Genomic DNA, 19,950 nt, shown 5'->3' with positions numbered 1-19,950 from the left:
ACTTGCATTTCTCCAGGTGCTGTGAAAGGAGCTGGCTCAGAGCCTTGGCCCTCTGTCTTCCCCTTTTCTTCCATCTTTAGTTAGGGATCCTGGGCTCTCCTCTTCTCTCTGGGAAGCTGGAGCCTGATTGCTCCTTTCCCAGGGAGGGAGTGCCCTCGAGGGCCAGAGAGAGTTAAGGCTGGAGGAGAAGGCACCAGCTGGTGAAGGAGGGCAGGGCCTGGAGGCCAAGTCTGGAAGGGAAGGAGCTGCTGGCCAATGAGGGGCAAACCGACTGCACCCTGACCTACTGGGCTGGAACAGCACAGGACCCACAGGTATCTGTGAGTTGAGTGTGTGTTTCTTCTTCAGAAGCCCTCTTCCAGCAAAGGGACTGGAATCCACCAGAAAGGGTGTTAAGGGTTGGATTTCCTCTGCCCTAGAACTAGGAACCCCTGCTACTCCTATATCTCCCTCACCCGGCATATTCCCAGCGGGGAGGGGATTCTCTACATCAGACCCATCCATATGAGTCTGGATTTCTCGGTTGTACCATTCTTGAATCTTACTTCCTTTGTCTATAAAAATGGGGGTTAACAGTCTTACATGACAGGATTAGGGTGAGGACTAATTAAATAAGACTGCATGTGCAAGTGTGTACACAGGCCTTGCACGTGGTGGGCACGAGATGAAATTCAGTTGCTCGGGTAATAATAGGACATGGATGCAGAGCACCTGCTGTGTGCTGGGGGCCCTGAGAAGTCTGAGCCAGGTGCTGGCCCTTAGGAGGCCACAGGATGGTAGAGGAGGCGGACGGCACCCCCTGCAGTCAGGGTGGGGAATACTCTGCAGGTTGAGCATGGTCATGCTAACAACTGTCAACATCTGTCTCAGGCTGCCATCCACACTCTCCGGGTTGGTGTCCTGGGATCACGTGGGGATGCTGCCGTGGCTTCTTGTCTTCTCTGCTCTGGGTCTCCAGGCCTGGGGTAAGTTTTCTTTCCCTGGGCCAAAGAGCAACCAAGAAGGGTGATCCTAAAGTCTCGTAATAGGAATTTAAAAAATACCTACTCTGTGTCTGAGCCTGAGGAGTTCAAGGCTGCGGTGAGCCGAGATCCCGCCACTGCACTCCAGCCTGGGTGGCCGAGCAAGAACTTGTCTCAAACACAAACAAACAAACAAACACCTACTCTCTCTTGGCCAGGGGTGGTGGCTCATGCTTGTAATCCCAGCACTTTGGGAGGCTGAGGCGGGTGGATCACGAGGTCAAGAGATTGAGACCATCCTGGCCAACATGGTGAAACCTCATCTCTACTAAAAATACAAAAATTAGCTGGTTGTGCCTCTAGTCCCAGCTACTCGGGAGGGAGGCTGAGGTGGGAGAATTGCTTGAAGCCGGGAGGTAGAGGTTGTAGTGAGCAGAGATCATGCCACTGCACTCCAGCCTGGGTGACAGAGTGAGAACTTGTCTCAAAAACAAAAACAAACAAACAAACAACAACAACAGCAACAAAACAAACCTATTCTCTCTTGGCTGGGCATGGTGGCTCATGCCTGTAATCCCTGCACTTTGGGAGGCCAAGGTGGATGGATAATGAGGTCAAGAGATCAAAACCATCCTGGCCAACATGGTGAAACCCCATCTCTACTAAAAATACAAAAATTAGCTGGGCGTGGTGGTGCACGCCTGTAGTCCCAGCTACTCAGGAGAAAGGCATGAGAGAATCGCTTGAACCTGGGAGGGAGAGGTTTTAGTGAGCCAAGATTGTGCCACTGCACTCCAGTCTGGTGACAGAGTGAGAGTCGGTCTCAAAGAAACAAACAAAAAACAAAACAACCCCCCCACCAAAATAAAAACCTACTCTCTCTTAAGGCGAAAGAATAGATTGTACGTAGAGCACAGAACTTGGAGCCTATAGACTTGGATTCAAGTCCTTGCTCTGCCTCTAGGAATGATTTTTTTTTTTTTTTTTTTTTTTGAGACGGAGTCTTGCTCTGTCGCCCGGGCTGGAGTGCAGTGGCCGGATCTCAGCTCCCTGCTCCGTCTCCTGGGTTTACGCCATTCTCCTGTCTCAGCCTCCGGAGTAGCTGGGACTACAGGCACCCGCCACCTCGCGCGGCAAGTTGACGGGGTTTCAACGTGTTAGCCAGGATGGTCTCGATCTCCTGACCTCGTGATCCACCCGTCTCGGCCTCCCAAAGTGCTGGGATTACAGGCTTGAGCCACCGCGCCCGGCCGCACTCTAGGAATGATTTTAAACGAGCAATTCAGCTCTATAACGCTTTATTTTCCCACCTGAAAACTGAGATAGTTATGACTTCCTAAACTCACTGTGAGGATTAAATGAGATAATGCACCTGAAGATATAGCAATATGTGGGCAGTAAAAGCAGATAAACAGAAGCAAGGATTGCATTTGTATTATTATGATGTTAATCAGAGTTCAACCTATGGCTTGGGCTTGTGCTTGTCAATAAGAGAAAGCTCCTTGCGGGTAAGGGTCTCAATCAACACACCCTGCCCATCCCCCATGGGACTTCAGACAGGAGAATGGGCATAGCACATGTCCCTAAAATCAATCCTGGGGGAAACTGGTCTGAGCCATGCAGGTAATTCTAACCCGTTCTCCACACACGCTTCCCCATTGCTTCGGTAAAATAACGCACACACGAGAGGACTTTGTGGTTTTGAAGTGTCTGAATATATTTCCACATTTTTTTTTTTTTTTTGCCAGTCGTGTGTGTAGATACAGCTCATGAGAAAAGGATAACATTTCCAACTCCCTGCCTATCCCAGGGGATTGCCCAGAGTTGGCGTGAGAAGAAGCTATTGCCACTTGCCACTTGCTGCTATTAGAGGTGGCCCTCTGGTCAGCCCAGAGGGATTTCTTAGAGGGGGCTCTGGGATTTGAGGAGGCAGAGGGGGCAGTGCAGAGGAGATGGCTATTTCTGTTCAGAGCTGGTGCCACCACGATGGCTGGTATTGGTGCTCTCTGATGCAAAATGGGATATTCCTTTGCAGGTGATTCCTCCTGGAACAAAACACAAGCTAAACAGGTATCAGAGGGGCTTCAGAACCCATTTGAGAACGTCCCCCAGCTCCCTGAAAAAGGTAAACTGGATCTGGATAGTAAGGGGGTTTGGGGACCAGCTGGGGTTTTTCATGTGATTGGAAATGTTTCTGAGGTCTGCAGAGCCACATGCGACTGGGAGGGGGCCAATGGGGTTGAGGTGCAGAGAGCAGTACCAGTAAACCACCTGCATTAATTGCGCTAGGTCCTTGGAATGGAAGGCTGGTGCTGGAGGGCTAGAAAACCAGGAAGGGGGGAAACAGCCTCTTCAGACAGGGAGCCCCTATGGAGGGAGACCCAAACCTTGCCCTCAGGGAGTCCTCAGACTGAGGGGGCAACATAGTCCCTGCTGGGGACAGAAGATGCCGTCCCCTCAGGGAACACTCACAGCCACAGAGGAAGTGATCAGAGAGCACATACTGAATGCTGAGGTGACACCAAGCCAGGCTGTTCAGGGCTTTTCCCAGGGATAAGCAGGTGATGCTTCCTGAAGTGCAGGGCCTGGAACACAGCAGGGCAGGAGCTGAGTAGGGGACATTCTAGGATGGGGAAATAAAGCATTAGGCTCCCTGGCCAGGTGCAGAGTCTGTGTTGGGGTGAGTGTTGGAGAGGTGGGGTTGCAGAGGTGAGCAGGGCAGGTGTACCTGCCTGTTGAAGGCTTCCTTCTCAGGCTCTTCCACTACCATGGGGCCGACACAGCCCATGCCTGCATGTTCAGCTTGGCCTGCGAATGTGGTAGTGATGGGGCAGGTGCGCTGAGTGACGTCCCCAAGGCCTCCCCACAGATGTCTCCACCCCGGTCTCTCGCAAGGCATGGGGGGCAGAAGCTGTTGGCTGCAGTATTCAGCTGACCACGCCAGTGAATGTCCTTGTTATACACCATGTCCCTGGACTGGAGTGTCACGACCAGAGAGTCTGCAGCCAGAGACTGCGGGAACTGCAGGCCCATCATATCCACAACAACAGCGGGTGTGACGTGGCCTACAAGTAAGAGGCTGGGTCTGGATCCCAAGGCAAATGGTCAGTGTTGCTTCCCTGGGATGCTTCTCCTGTTCCTTCTCATCCCTTTTCCTCATTTTCTGGGTTGTGGTCCTATATGTTTTATAATGAATAAAATATTTAAAACCCTCATGAAACTCCCAATCCTTTGGATTTTTCTGTGAGGTACCTGTCTCTGAGAGCTCCCAGGAGGAAGCAAGGAAGGTTAAGTAATAACTGTATTCTCTACCCTCCCCCAACCCTGGCTTACACAGCACACCACAGATTACATACATGAGGGCTTTAGCTCCCCGGACTGGTAGGCAGGTGTCACCATCTCTTTGCCCTGGGAGAGGGGCCCAAGGGAGGGAGGCTGATTAATTTGAGGTCACACATCTGTGGACTCATGGAGCCTAAACTGGCTCTCTTCATCCCTGGTGTGTTCCTCCACACCACACGCATGGGCTGGTGAGGCAACTGTCCATCAGTTGCTGTAATGATCTCTCTAGTAGTTCCTACTGGTGTCCATACCACATGCTTCTGGCTCACCTCTGACTTTGAGTAGCTGTGGACAGCTCCTGAGTGTGGTGATGGCTTCCTGCCTCAAGTGTCCAACACATCTCTCTACTTTCCTGCTTCAGACCTTCCCCTAGCCCCTGACAACAAAAGGGAGTAAATACCTTCGTGGGGGACAGTGATTGCTGTGGAGCTTCCTCAACCCTAGCCCTTCTGAGAGGCAGTTCTAAAGCGCATGTACACAGCTCCTGGGAAGGCCAAAGGGTAGGGTGGAGCTGTGGGTGGCCCCTGTGAGTCAGCCCAATTTCACACACTTTGCTGGCTTTCTTCCTTCTGTCTCACTCTCCTCACCCTGGCTTCTGGTATCCTTCAAGAATTGAAGACAGAGGAAAGAAACATGAAAGGTGGCTTGACAGTCGAGGGCAGGTTTATTTCAGAGAAAACAAAACTGAGACCTAACTTGGCTTCTGGCCAAGTTAGGTCAGAGCCCACTCTCTTACAGACTAAGAGTTTTTAAGGATTCAGGGTGGGAGAGTTTATTAGAGGCTTGGACTGCTTCTGTGTCTTTGTTGTGCTTATCTGGGAGGGAGAGTTGTGTGTCTGTTCCCATACATCCTTCTTCAGCTGCAGGCATACTCCCACCACCCCCTAGTCTGCTTTTAGCTTCCATATCTTAGTGCACCTGAAGGGAAAGGAACGTGCTTATTAAGGCCCACTGTTTTACTGGGGCCAGTTGTATGAGGGTGAAGTTTGGCAGTTACCCAAGAGACTTTCCCCCCGCCTCCCTCTGTGCCTGAGCTGTCTTATCTGTGTTTTACTGTCTGCTCTTTCTGGCTGCTTGTTGTTAGAAGAGAAGTGATTTCCTTGAAATACATGAGGCTAGAAAGGGAGCTGGAACTTAAAGTGGTGGTGTTTGTCCGAGATGATGGTGCTCCTGCTCTGTCAGGTCCCTTTGCAAATAAAGTGCCTGCATCCTCGTCCTTGTCTCAGGAGCTACTTCTTGGTAAGTCTATGTGGGACAGTTACTTGACAAGGAGAAATCGAATGAACAGCTCTGCATGGATCACACAGACAGCACACACTTTGGAGGAGGTAGGAGAGCCATGTTTAAGGAAGTGTGGAAGACAGAAGACCCTTCCATTGTGTGGTCAGGTCAGTGTTAGTTACTGTGGAACCTGTAGGACCTCTTCTCCTGAGCATGTAGAATGATTTATGGTAAAACTGCAGCCTCTGAAAAGGGAAGGAGGTAGGGAGTGTGAGAGTGGTTCCTTCTGAATTCTAAGGACTAGAATAAATGACTTTCCAGTGTCTGGGAAGAGTTCGTGCAAATTCCTTTTAGTGAACACGGCTTCAGCCCTTCTCCATTTTGAGGCTGGGTAAGTGGTTTCCCCTCTGAGGAATGTCCTACAGTGCCAGCCATGAAACCAGTATTATCTTGCTCCATAGCTTCCTGGTTGGGGATGATGGCAGGGTGTATGAAGGTGTCGGCTGGAACATCCAAGGAGTGCACACCCAAGGCTACAACAACATCTCCCTGGGCTTTGCCTTCTTCGGCACTAAGAAAGGTAACAGTTATCACAGCTGACCTTCTCCAAAGAATTCTCTAATCCTTTGTCTTAGGAGCCACTTCATGGGAAGTAGTTGTCTGCTACTCTGCTGTCTTCTTATCCTTCTCATACTTCTCTGAAGACCCACTCTCTCTTGGAATTCTCTTCTTCCTCGATTTCCAGGAAATGATGTTGTGAAGGGTCTCTTCCTACTAGCCTGGTGTCCTTCTCAACCCCTGTAAACAGGCTCCTCTTCCTCTAGCCATCTCGATGGCTAACCAGTCGTCTCTCTGCAAGCTTATCTGGGCTTCAGCTCTCTCCTCTACGTCAATGACTATCACATCTTCCTCTTGAGCTCTGACCATTCTGTGACTGTGGGCCATGGTTTCCAAGTTCCTGCCAGGCAACTCTTCCTTTCATCTCTTACTACTAGATTTTCTATGTATTTCTGGAAAAAAACAAACAAACAAACAAACAAACAAAAAAACCAACTCTGAGTCCTCTAATCTCTGACTCTCTTTCACTTCTTTCTGGACTATTGCTCTAAGGCCCCTTGCCACATGCATCCTAACATACGTACTCCAGGACCATTCCTTTGAATTTGTGCACCCTTTCCTGTTAACAGAGATCTTGCATACCTAGTTTCCCATTTTCCTCTCCCAGTACCCTTTGAGATAGTCCAGGTAGATTTAATAACCCCTGTTGTGCAGAGGTGCAGCCTGGGATTCAGAGAGGTCGATGACTCCAAGTGGCACAGCTAGAAGGAGAGGAATCAGAATATGGTCCGTATCTTTTATCTCCAGCTCCTGGGTGGTTTCCCCAGCGTTCCAGAGGACTCCGTGTTTATCTTGTTTTTGCTTTTGTTTTCATGACTACTCATTTCCATTTGTTGTTAACTTGGGATCTTGAGCGTGTTACTTCTTGGAGCCTCAAGTTCCTCTTCACAAATAATGCAGTTAATAATAGCATCTCTCAGAGGTTTGTGCTGAGGATTAAATGAGTTATTGTAGGCAGAATCTGGCACATACCTGGAGGGGTCCTCTTCTGATGAGAAACCCTGGCCTGGCCTGTCGGGTGCTGCTGAGCTTGGTGCTGCTTCTGAGCTCCTTCATGGAGAGAGGGGGTGAAGTTTGGCAGGTATTTGGGATGGAAAAGGACTTCATTTTGAGTCACTGAGAGATCTTTCCAGGCAGATCCTTACTTCTCAGCCTCTCCAACTGGGGTCATAACCTGTTCCCTTTTCTTCCTCTCCATCAGCTGTGCAGGGGCCGGCAGAACATCTCCTCCTCCCCCAAGAGATCCCCTGAAACTCAGGCTGGGTGGAGGTTTCCCACAGATTTCTCTCTTCCAGGCCACAGTCCCAGCCCTGCTGCCCTGTCAGCCATGGAAAACCTAATCTCCTATGCTGTCCAGAAGGGCCACCTGTCATCCAGCTATGTTCAGCCGCTTCTTGTGAAAGGTGAGAACTGCCTGGCCCCTCGACAGAAGGCGAGCCTGAAGAAAGGTAAGACCTTCAACCCTACTGGGCCTGCCGCTGGGTTCACCCCAACTAACTTGCAAACACCATTGGGAGTGACCTTTTCAGTAGGGCTCATGAGATTCCTTCTGGTAGGCAACTGGCCACCCAACTCTCTGAACTCTTGGGGCTGGCAAATCTTGAGAGGAAACCTCCAGGCCACCTCTTTATCCCCCAGATTCCTCATATGAAAGAGCCATAGCATTATCTCTGGTGTCATATATGCACACTCCTTTCTTCCGTCACTCAACAAGCATTTATTGAACACCTTCTAGACTCTGAAAATATACGAAGGAATGAAAAGCAAAAGTCCCTGGCCTCATGAAGTTTCAGTCTAGAGGGCAGAGACAGACAATAAGCAAATAAATAAGTGACATATTTGGTACGTTACATGGAGAAAAGTGCAAGGGAGGAAACAATGGAAAGGGACTGGATGTATTTATACACATATTTATACATTGATGTGTTTACACATGAACACACACACTGACACACATTTCTGAATACAAAAACCAAAACAACACTAATAGACTGAAGTGCTGCAGAAAACTTAGACCACCACTTATACAGACTTTAAAGAAAGAACTCAACATATTTCAGATAATAAAAGGTGGATACTATTTTGAGTTTGACAAGCAGCAACATCAAAAACAGTAAATTTAATAAGACTTTCAGCCTTTTCTTGAGCTTAATCAAGATTGAAAGAAGATTCATCTCTATTATGTTAAAGCCTTAGTAAATTTGATCTCTGGTGCCATCTGTCAATATAAATGATCGCTTACACTGACAGAGAGTTTCATGGATTACAAATGACTCAAAGACATATTCTTAGAATAAAATGTCCATGTCCCACTGTGGGACACTGTCTGCTCTCAAGTCCCACTGTTTGGGTCAGGGTGGGAGACCCAGAAGGGTTTGGGAAGTTGAGGGTCCTGAGCATTATGTCAGCCTACAGTGGAGAAGCAGCTGGCATGGATGGGGAAGATGAACCCTCTGTGGTTTCTTGCCCCACCTCAGCTTGCCCCAGCATTGTCCCACGGTCTGCATGGGGGGCCAGGGAGACCCACTGTCCCAGGATGACCCTCCCAGCGAAGTATGGCATCATTATCCACACTGCCGGGAGGACCTGCAACATTTCCGATGAGTGCCGCTTGCTGGTCCGGGACATCCAGTCTTTCTACATAGACAGGCTCAAGTCGTGCGACATTGGGTATAAGTAAGTGGGTCTGGGTACTGTGGGCTTCTCTTCCCTTGGGGGCAGAAACTGAACCTTTGAAAGGAAGAGGAAAGGGAACTAATATTTACTGGGTAGTCACCATAGGAGAGGAGAGGCACTGTATGGATAACCAAATGGATTCATCACACGACCCTGCATGGGTCTTACTTAGGAGATAGCCAAGGGGATAATCATTTGCCCAAACATGTTCTCAAGACGTGTACCTACTAAAGGTAGTAAACTGGCATGATAGATGCTAAAACTCTGCCAAAAAGTCACCGGAGGAAGCAGTGCACATGCAAGACTGTGGTACCTGTGGAAAAGAAAATCGAAAGATTGTGCTTTGTTTGTGTAACCACTGCCTACTACACAGAGGCTGGGGCTCTGCTGCTCACTTTGCCACAACCTGAAGCGGTTCCCCCTCAGGGTAGACTCGTGCTGCTTCTCTGCTTCTAGAAACCACCAATCTCCTTGGGAAGAATATCCTTCCTATCTGAAGGCGGGGGAGAGACCAGACACTATCTTCTGATTTCTGTAATGCTAAGGTCTGTGATTCTTTTTTTTTTTTTTAGACAGAATCTTGCTCTGTCGCCCGGGCTGGAGTGCAGTGGCCGGATCTCAGCTCACTGCAAGCTCCGCCTCCCGGGTTTACGCCATTCTCCTGCCTCAGCCTCCCGAGTAGCTGGGACTACAGGTGCCCGCCACCTCGCCCGGCTAGTTTTTTGTATTTTTTAGTAGAGATGGGGTTTCACCGTGTTCGCCAGGATGGTCTCGATCTCCTGACCTCGTGATCCGCCCGTCTCGGCCTCCCAAAGTGCTGGGATTACAGGCTTGAGCCACCGCGCCCGGCCGGTCTGTGATTCTTTAATAAGGAACACACCGACCTAAGTGGAAGAGTAAACATTTCTTTTTTTCTCCCATTAAACGTTATCTTAAAGGGTCTCAAAATCCTGTGATACATTTCTGATCAAGATGTTTCCATTAAAAAGTACTGATTTTAAAAACTGCCGCACAAACACACAAAACAAATAGTCCACAAAACAAGTAGAAATTTCTTGAAGGATGCTTTCAGAGCTTGCAGATAAGACATCCGTGTTTAGACCCCATGTAATGTCCCATCAGGAACAATCACACTAAATTTTAAATCTCAGGAAAGGCTACTGCTCGCCTATTTGGCATATTCATGCACATTCATAGAAGGAGCCCTTAACTCAACTCTAGGGCCATTTATGGCTTAGCGATGAATTTACCATCGCTTGGTACATGATTCTGAGCTGACTGTCTTTCCCCTCTCTGGCCTCCCTGTTCTCTGTCCCCATTTTAGTATCTTTTCAAGATAGGAGAAAACTTTCCCTCCAACATCTATGACGTATCAGAACCTACCAAATGCTTTGCTAGGTCCTGCCGTACAGGATTACTTGCAGCGTAGCTGTCTTTAATGAGAGTGGATAGTTGAAAATTGACTGTAAATTTGGAAAGCCTAAATTGGAAAGTGGTGGAGGCTGAGGGGAGGTGCTTTCCCTTTTTCCATTCAGGTCTCAGAGGGTAGTTGCCTGTCCCTTGACTTGGACCTTGTATTGTATCCTCTTCTATTATAGCATTATGACAGTGTCATTTTCTTTCCTTGAGGTGCTCTGTGGTCGGGATGACACACTCCCTGCCTCATAGATTACAATTCACAGAACATGTAATTGAATGTGTACTCTGCGTGGCACAAGGCTATCCTCTGGGGGTGCCATTGGATGTGCCTCATAGATATGGTTCTTGCCTGAATGGAGCCAATGCTTTAGTGAGGAAGAAAAATAATTCAAACAAATAAGTTCTAGTAGGGTAGGTTAAACATTATGATAGGGGACACGTGAAGGGTAGACGGGAGGCTTAGGATGCCAGGAAAATGGGAGTGACTGAAGCAATCTCTGTGGGAGCATCAGATTAGCTGGGGCCTCACAGGTGAGTGGGAGGAGGAAGCAGGAAGAGTGATTCAGGAAGAGGGAAAGGGCTCCGTGGAAAGGACTGAATTCCAGCCTGAGAAAGGTGCCTTTAGGCAGCTGAGAGAAGTTCATCGGGATAAATATAAATGTCAAAGAGGGGTGTGGGAGACCTGATGCTGGGGAGGCAGACAGGGCCCATGTCAGAGGGATCTTGTAACTTAAGCTAGGGTGTGTGCACTCAGTGCTGAGGGACTGAAAACAGGGTTTTGACACAGTAAGATTTGTATTTTAGAAAGACTAGTCTGGCTACCCTTTAGGAATAGACTGGATGGGAAAGGGTGGAATTGGAGGCAGTGAGATCTGAGGACTGTGCAGCAATCCCGGCAGGACTAAGTGGTGACATCCCTGTGATGGTAGCAGAGGTCACAGAGAGAAGTGGAGGAATTTCAGAGGCCAGCGGAGGTTAATGGTTGGTCACCAGGGCTCAGGGCAGATCAGGGAGTGTAGTTGGGAGACATCACTGACAAGCCTGGGTTAATGAGTGGATGAAGTGGGTGGGCTGATGCCTGTATTCCTGGCTGGGGCCAGTGGGTGTGTGACCATGCCTTTCATCAAGATGGGGATCCCAGAAAGGGGAACAGGTGAGGAAGAAGATGGGTCCAGTTGTGACCATGTGGACTTTCATGGATGGCAACTGAAGCCAAGGAAGTGGATGGGTTAGTCCTGTGTCGAGTAAGGGAAGAAGAGGGCTTAGGATAGCATCCTGAGGAACCCCACATTTAAGGAAAGGGTGCAGGAAGATGAGGTGTGGAGGGAGAGCAGCTGGAGAAGAAAGCCAAGAGAATGTGGTGTGATGGAAGCTAAGGGAAGAGAATGTTTGGAGAAGTCAAGAGAGGCGGCAGAGTCAAACTTACACAGACATCAAGTCAGGAAAGATTGGGGAAGTTTACGTTGTACTTAATGGTAAGGAGATCCTGGGTCACCTTGGGGGAAACTGTTTTCTTGGTGAGAAGGAGAAAAGGCGTAGGGATTGAAAGCTGTCATTGTCTTTTTTCTTTATTGACTGTGAGCTACTTGGGGGCTGCAGTGGTGTGCTGGAGTCCAGTGGACTCGTGCCAGCTCATGAGAGCTGATTGTTAGAGATTCTGGAATTTTGAGAGCTGGTTGTTGTTAAATTGTTGGTCACCTGAATCTGCTATAGTGAGAGGTTTACACCACAGAAATCAGTATATGCTGTAAACTGGGATTCCCTCTCCTTACTCTGCCTTCCTCATTCCCCCTGGGCTAGTTTACCAGCACTCCATTGGCAAGGACTCTGTCTTGTTTCTGTAACCCAGTGCTTAGAATCCAATAGATAATCAAAGTCTGAAGCAGTAAAGACATGAATAAATTAATACATGAAAGAGAGAAACAATTCCAGAGTTTCATGCTGGTCTCCATCTCCCCTTGTGGTCCTCTAGCTTCCTGGTGGGCCAGGATGGCGCCATTTATGAAGGGGTGGGCTGGAATGTCCAAGGCTCCTCCACCCCTGGCTACGAAGACATTGCCCTGGGCATTACCTTCATGGGCACCTTCACAGGTAAGTGGATGCTTTGGGCAGTAGGGTCATTGCATGGTATTTGAAAGAGAGCATCTGACATGGAAGACAAAGTCTCAGTCTCAAGCGTCATTTTAGTGCCTACATATGCTTGATTGACCCAGCTTCCAATCCAACATTTGACTCAGCTGAGTGTGACCAGAGGTGATCCCCAGACATAATGCTTACCCTACATCTACCCTCCTTTGCACCCAGCCAAATGTCTCTTTCTTCCAGTATGTAAGGAACATGCAAAGCAAGGGGAAAAGATCTTTGTGCTTATTTTTAGCTCATCTTGGTCAGCAGATGCATCCTCTCTTCGTTACCATGACAACAATGTAGAGACACTTTGCCTTATATGCCAAAGCCACAGTGAGCCCCAGTCTCTGCACTGAGAGTTCACACTGAGAATTGTCATGGCTCAGAGCTCTATTTCACTTTTTTTTTCATTTTTATAGATTTAGGGGCTCCATGGATATATTGTGCTACATGGATCTATTACACAGCGGTGAAGTCTGGGCTTTCAATGTACCCATCACCTGAGTAGTGTACATGGTACCCATTAAATAACATCTTGTCCCTAATCCTGCTCTCACCTTCCCACCTTTTGAAGTCTCTGATGTCTATTATTGTACTCTGTGTGCCAATGTGTACCCATTGTTTAGCTTTCACTTATAAGTGAGAATATGTAGTTTTTCATTTTCTGTTTTTGAGTCATTTCACTTAGGAATATGGCCTCTATTTCCGCTTATGTTGCTGTAAAAGACATGATTTCATTTTTCTTTTTTTTTTTTGAGATGGAGTCTTGCTGTCTCCCAGGCTGGAATGCAATGTGCAGTTTTGGCTCAATGCAACCTCTGCCTCTTGGATTCAAGTGATTCTTCAGCCTCAGCCTCCCAAGTAGCTAGGACTACAGGCGTATGCCACCACATCTGGCTAATTTTTGTATTTTTAGTAGAGACAGGCTTTCATCATGTTGGCCAGATTGGTCTCGAACTCCTGACCTCGTGATCCATCCATCTCGGCCTCCCAAAGTGAGCCATCGCACCATGATTTCATTTTTTAATGGTTGAATAGTATTCCACGGTGTACACACACACAAACACACCCCACATTTTCTTTATTCATTCATCCATTGACGGACATTGAAGTTGATTCAATGCCTTTGCTATTATGAATAGTGTTGAGATAAACATATGAGTGCAAATGTCTTTTTGATATAATGATTTCTTTTTCTTTGGGGTAATACTCCTTGGATTGCTGAATCAAATGGCTATTTTATTTTTAGCTCTTTGATAAATCTCCATAGAGGTTGTACTAATCTACATTCTCATCAATAGTGTGTAAGCATTCCCTTTTCTCTGCATCCTCAGCAACATCTGTTATTTTTTGACTTATTTATTTATTTATTTATCGAGACAGAATCTTGCTCTGTTGCCAGGCTGGAGTGCAGTGGCATGATTTCGGCGGCTTACTGCAACCTCCACCTCCTGGGTTCAAGCAGTTCTCCTGCCTCAGCCTCCTGCGTAGCTAGGACTACAGGTGCACGCCACCATGTCCAGCTAATTTTTTTGTATTTTTTAGTGGAGATGGGGTTTCACCGTGTTAGCCAGGATGGTCTCAATCTCTGTCAATCGGACTGGTGTAAGATGGTTTCTCATTGTGATTTTAATTTGCATTTCTCTGATGATTGGTAATGTTGAGCATTTTTTCATGGTTTTTGGCTGCTAGCATGTCTTTTTTAGAAAAATGTCTGTCCATGTCCTCTCCTCACTTTTTAATGAGCTGATTTTTTTCCCTAAGTTGTTTGAGTTCCTTGTAGATTCCAGATATTAGCTCTTTGTCAGATGCATAGGTTGCCAACATTTTCTTCCATTCTGTAGGTTGTCTGTTTACTCTGTTGATTATTTCTTTTGCTGTGAAGAAACGTTTCAGTTTAATTAAGTCCCGTCTGTCTTTTTTTTTGTTTTTGTTGCATTTGTTTTTGAGGACTTAGTCATAAATGCGTTGCCTAGGCCAATTTCCAGAAGAGTTTTTTCCTAGGTTTTCTTCTAAGATTTTTACAGTTTGAGATCTTACATTTAAGTCCTTAATCCATCTTGAGTTAATGTTTATATACAGTGAGATATGTGGGTCTAGTTTCATTCTTCTGCATGTGACTATCCAATTTTCTCAGCACCTATTGCTTTATTCAATAGGGTGTCCTTTCCCTGGTGTATATTTTTGTTAACTTTGTCAAAGATCAGTTGAGTAGCTATTTGGCTTTATTTCTGGGTTCTCTATTCTGTTCCATTGACCTATGTATCTGTTTTTATACCAGTACCATGCTAATTGGTTACTATAGTCTTGTAGTATAATTTGAAGTCAGGTAATATGATACCTCCAGCTTTATTCTTTTTACTTAGAATTGCTTTGGCTATTTGGGTTCTTTCTTAGTTCCATATGAATTATAGAATAGTTTTTCCAAATTCTGTGAAAAATGATGTTTGTAATTTGATAGGAACTGTGCTGAATCTGTAGATTGCTTTGGGCAGTATGGTCATTTTAATGACATTGATCCTTCAAATCCATGAGCATGGGATGTCTTTTCATTTGTTTGTGCCATTTACAATTTTTTTTTTTTTTTTTGAGATGGACTCTTACTCTGTTGCCCAGGCTGGAGTGCAGTGGCACAATCTCAGCTCACTGCAAGCTCCGTCTCCAAGGTTTACGCCATTCTCCTACCTCAGCCTCCTGAGTAGCTGGGACTACAGGCACCTGCCACCATGCCCGGCTAATTTTTTTTGTATTTTTTAGTGGAGACGGGGTTTCACCGTGTTAGCCAGGATGGTCTCAATCTCCTGACCTCGTGATCCGCCCGTCTTGGCCTCCCAAAGTGCTGGGATTACAGGTGTGAGCCACTGCCCCCAGCTTACAATTTTTTTTCATCAGTGTTTTGTAATTCTTGTAGAGCTCTTTCACCTCCTTGGTTAAATGTATTCCTAGTATATGTGTGTGTGTACGTGTGTGTGTGTGTATACACACACATATGTATTCCTACTGTGTGCGTATATACATATATACATACACTAGGAATACATATATACTAGGAATACATATATATACATACAAACATATACATATATACATACAAACATATACACACCTATATATAACACATATAGGTGTGTATCTCTATAGGTGTATCTATCTATATCTATCTATATGTAGCTATTGTATATGGAATTGAGTTCTTGATTTGGTTCTTAGCTTGATTGTTATTGGTGTATAGAAATGCTACTGATTTTTGTACATTGATTTTGTATCGTGAAACTACTGAAATCATTTATTAAATATAGGAATCTTTTGGAGGAGCCTTGAGGGTATTGTAGGTGTAAGATTATATCATCAGTGAACTGAGATGTTTTGACTTCCTCTTTTCCAATTTGGATGCCTTTTATTTCTTTCTCTTGTGTGATTGTTTTATTCAATGCTATGTTGAATAGGAGTGGTGAAAGCGGGCATCCTTGTCTTTTTCCAGTTCTTAGGGGGAATGTTTTTAACTTTTTACCATTCAGTATGATGTTGATTGTGATTTTGTCATATATAGATTTATTATTCTGAGGTATGTTCTTTTGATGCCTAGTTTGTTGAGAGTTTTTATCATGAAGTAATGTTGGATTTAATTGAATGCTTTTTCTGCATCAAAACTATTATATATTTTTGTTTTAATTCTGCTTATGTGGTGAATCACATTTATTTATTTGCATATGTTGAACCATCTCTGCTTCCCAGGAATAAAGCCCACTTGATTGTGGGAATTAACTTTTTGATGTGTTGTTGGATTTAATTTGCTAGTTTTTTGTTGTGAACTTTTGCATCGATATCCATCAGGGATATTGGCCTGTTATTGTGGTTTTGGGATTTGGTTGTTATTGTGTCCTTACCTGGCGCTGGTATCAGAGGGGCTTTGTAGATGAGTTGGGGAGGATTCCTTCCTCCGCAATTTTTGGGAACGGTTTTTGTAGGGTTGGTATTGGGAGATTCTTTTTTAAATTACTGATTTAATTGAATTATTTATTTCTTCCTGGTTCAGTCTTGGGATGTTGCATGCTTCCAGGAATTTATCCATTTCCTCTAGGTTTTTTAGTTTGTGTGCATGGAGATGCTCATAGTAATCTCTGACAATCTTTTGTGATTTCTGTGATATCAACTGTAATGTGACCTTTATCATTTCTGATTGTGGATATTCTAATCTTATCTCTTTGTTTCTTGGTTAACCTAGCTAGTGGTCTGTGAGTTCTGTTTATCTTTTCAAATAACCAACTTTTTGTTTCATTGATCCTCTCTATTTCTTTTTTGGTCTCAATACTATTTAGTTCTGCTGTTTTTTGTTATTTCTTTTGCTAGTTTTGGGTTTTGTTTGTTCTTGCTTTTCCAGTTTTTTTGGGATGTGACATTAGGTTGTTAATTTGAGATTTTCTCTCTTTCTGACAGAGGCATTTGATGCTATAACATTCCATCTTATCACTGTTTTTTGTTGTATCCCAGAGGTTTTGGTATGTTGTGTCTCTATTTTCATTCCTTTCAAAAAATCTTTAACTTTGGCCTTAATTTTATCATGTACCCAATGACCATACAGGAGCAGGTTGTTTAATTTCCATGTATTTGTATAGTTTTGAGAGTTAATTGGTATTGATTTCTAGTTTTCTTCCACTGTAGTCCAACAAGATACTTGATACGATTTTAATTTTTAAAAAATTTATTGAGGCTTGCTTTGTGGCCTAGTATATGGTCTGCTTTTGAGAATGTTCCATGTGCAGAAGAGATGAATATATATTCTGCCATTGTTGACTAGAAAGTTCTGTAAATGTCTGCTAGGTCTGTTTGGCCTAAAGTCCAATTTAAGTCTAGAGTTTCTTTGTTGATTTTCTGCCTTGATGATCTGTCTAGTGCTGTCAGGGGAGTGTTGAAGTTCCCCACTACTGTTATATCGCCATTCATCTCTTTTCTTAGGTCTAGCAGTATTTGTTTTATGAATGTGGGTGCTCTCGTGTTGGGTGCATATGTATTTAGGATTGTTATATCTTCTTATTGAATTGGCCTTTGTATCATTACATAATGAACTTCCTTATCTTTTTTTTTAACTGTTTTGACTTAAAGTCTGTTTTACTTGATATAGTGTAGCAACTCCTGTTCCTTTTTGGTTTCCATTTAAATGGAATATCTTTTTCCACCCTTGATTTTGAGTCTGTAAATGTCTTTACCAGTTAGGGGGTTTCTTGTAAGCAGCACATGGTTGGATTTTGTGTTTTTATTCATTCTGTCAGCCTATATTTTTTAAGTGAAGCATTTAGTTCATTTATGTTTAAGGTTAATATTGATATGTGAGGATTTATTCCTGTCATAATGTTAATGGCTATCCAGTTGCTTTGCAGTCTTGATTGAGTAATTGCTTTATAAGTCCTGTGAGTTTTATACTTTCATATGTTTTTATGATAGTGTGTATTGTCCTTTAGTTTCCATGTGTAGAACTTCTTTGAGCATTTCTTGTAGGATCAGCCAAGTGGTGACAAATTCTCTTAGCATTTTCTTGTTTAGGAAACACTTTATTTCTCCTTAAAAATATGGAATGCTTCATGAATTTGCCTGCCATCCTACCTCAGGGGCCACACTAATCTTCTCTATATCATTTCAGTTTTAATGTATGTCCTACCAAAGTGAGAACAACTCAAAGCTTTTAATCGATTTGTTTAATCTTTCACTGAACCTCTGAAAAGATGAGGCCATGTCACTGGGGCTGATTCAGTGACATGGCCCATACTAAAACGGGCATTGGGTCAGGGGATGGGGTGAACCAGGACTGTGACTTGATACTAGGCTGAGCATTCAGCGAGACATGAAAGGGTACAGGCAGCATATGTGTGATTAAATCGAGTTTCTCAACCTCAGTACAATTGACATTTTGGCTCAGATAATTCATTGTTGTAGGGGGCTGTCCTGTCCTAGGATGTTTAGCAGTATCCTTGGCTTCTACCAACTAGCATTCCCCTACATCCCAGTTTTCACAACCAAAAATATCCTCATGACATTGCCAAATGTCCTCTGGGGGGCTAAATTGCATCCTTATAAAGAACTACCAGGCTAAACTTTTGCAGTGGATAAAAGCTTTGTATATTCCCAGAAGAATATATTATCCCAGGATTGGCTCTTTTGATTCAGGAAAACTTTGGCACTAAGAAATCTTGACCTTGTTTTTTTGCCTGTCTCTAGGGAGGCTGCCGACAGTGGAATATATTAGCTTTGTGATGAGGGTGGGTTCTGGGAATATGTTCTATCTTGCAGGGTGCCCTGTAATCCTGTGGACAATGGGCTGCTGTGTTTTGCAGGTACACCACCCAATGCTGCAGCACTAGAGGCAGCCCAAGACCTGATCCAGTGTGCCATGGTCAAGGGGTACCTGGCTCCCAACTACCTGCTGGTGGGCCACAGTGATGTGGCCCAAACCTTGTCTCCTGGGCAGGCTTTGTACAACATCATCAGCACCTGGCCTCATTTCAAACACTGAGAGAAGCCCCAGGTCCTTCTGAGACTGCTCTCCCTCCCCTGTCAGGTCTCTCTTGTCCTCACCATCCACCTTGGCTCAACACCTTGTGTCCTCCTCCCCTGCCACCCCATCCTGTGCTTCCTTTTTGAGGTTGGGATGATCATGCCCTCTCCTGCCAACATCCTCCAAGGGCCTACAAACCTCATAGCTGGACATTCACAGTCCTCTGAGTCTGAGTCCAGACTTCTTCTCTCCTTACCTTCCTCTCCCCTGGAAACCCAACTCCTCAGCCAGGTGAGGCACTGAACCGGTTCTTGTTTCATTTTTTTCTCTCTCTCTCTTTCTCTTTCTCTCTCCCTCTTTCTCTTTCTCTCTCCTTCTCTCTCTCTCTCTCTCCATGCCCCTCTGCCAGGTGAGCCTTCCCCTGGTGTCTGCCTGGCAGCCCCCATCTCCCACCCATCACCCCTCACCCATAACTCAGGTCAATGTGACCACTCTTCTTTCTTATACATAAACTTGTATATGTTTGGATGCAGCCCTTATTTAAGGGCTGTCATTATTTATAGATATGCCTATCCTTGCCACTTGGTTGTGAGTTTCTCCGGGGGAAGGACTGTGTTTTATTCATCTATATGTCCTCTGTTCCTCAGCAGTGTCTGAAATTTAATAGGTTCTACTGATATTTATTAGATAAGTGGATGAATAAATGAATGAAGAGATCCAAATTCATGTTCACCTTGCCAGTTCACTACATTATCCCCTATTTGGAGGAGAACTTTCTGGACAGTGCCCCCATACCACCAGCATTTTCTGCATTTCTGTTCCCTCCCAGTCCAAGAGCCATAAGATCTATATGGTACCAGCATCTGTGTAAGAGGAAGCAAAGAGAAACAACAGAGTGTCTGGTGGACATGAGAACCTAAAATAACCAAGATAATTTTACCCCAAAGTTTTGACAGCTTAGCATCTAAAATCAAGAGGTCTTTTTGCATACCCCAATGGTGTGTAAACACAAAGGATTCTGCAGTAAGATCTACGGGAACTGGAACGGTCTGGGTCTTATGCCTCTCAAAACTAGCCAGATAAAATTCCCTTCTA

The 19,950-nt window shown here is 45.2% G+C and overlaps 1 protein-coding gene and 1 non-coding gene across 3 annotated transcripts; one reads left to right on the top strand and one right to left on the bottom strand.

The window, feature by feature from the left end:
- Positions 1-19,151, top strand: PGLYRP4 (peptidoglycan recognition protein 4). Of its 2 annotated transcripts, XM_023213773.1 has the most exons (9): positions 1-320; positions 871-965; positions 2,998-3,087; positions 3,820-4,033; positions 5,987-6,105; positions 7,439-7,591; positions 8,621-8,819; positions 12,211-12,329; positions 18,695-19,151. In XM_023213773.1, exons 2-9 carry the CDS (start codon positions 917-919, stop codon positions 18,871-18,873), a joined length of 1,122 nt encoding a protein of 373 aa, XP_023069541.1. In that variant the 5' UTR covers positions 1-320; positions 871-916; the 3' UTR covers positions 18,874-19,151. The 2 variants fall into 2 exon arrangements, with proteins under 2 accessions (XP_023069541.1, XP_023069542.1); XM_023213774.1 differs by lacking the exons at positions 1-320; positions 2,998-3,087 and having other exon boundaries at positions 917-965; positions 3,832-4,033; positions 18,695-18,873.
- LOC111544031 lies at positions 17,927-18,033 on the bottom strand. The gene has a single exon (XR_002732013.1). It is a non-coding gene; the product is annotated as a U6 spliceosomal RNA (small nuclear RNA).
- Positions 19,152-19,950: the final 799 nt, after the last annotated feature.

Source organism: Piliocolobus tephrosceles, chromosome 1 (assembly GCF_002776525.5).
Source record: "Piliocolobus tephrosceles isolate RC106 chromosome 1, ASM277652v3, whole genome shotgun sequence".
Lineage (NCBI taxonomy): Eukaryota > Metazoa > Chordata > Mammalia > Primates > Cercopithecidae > Piliocolobus > Piliocolobus tephrosceles.
The sequence above is the reverse complement of the archived record's forward strand: the minus strand, read 5'-3'. Positions and strand labels throughout refer to the sequence as shown.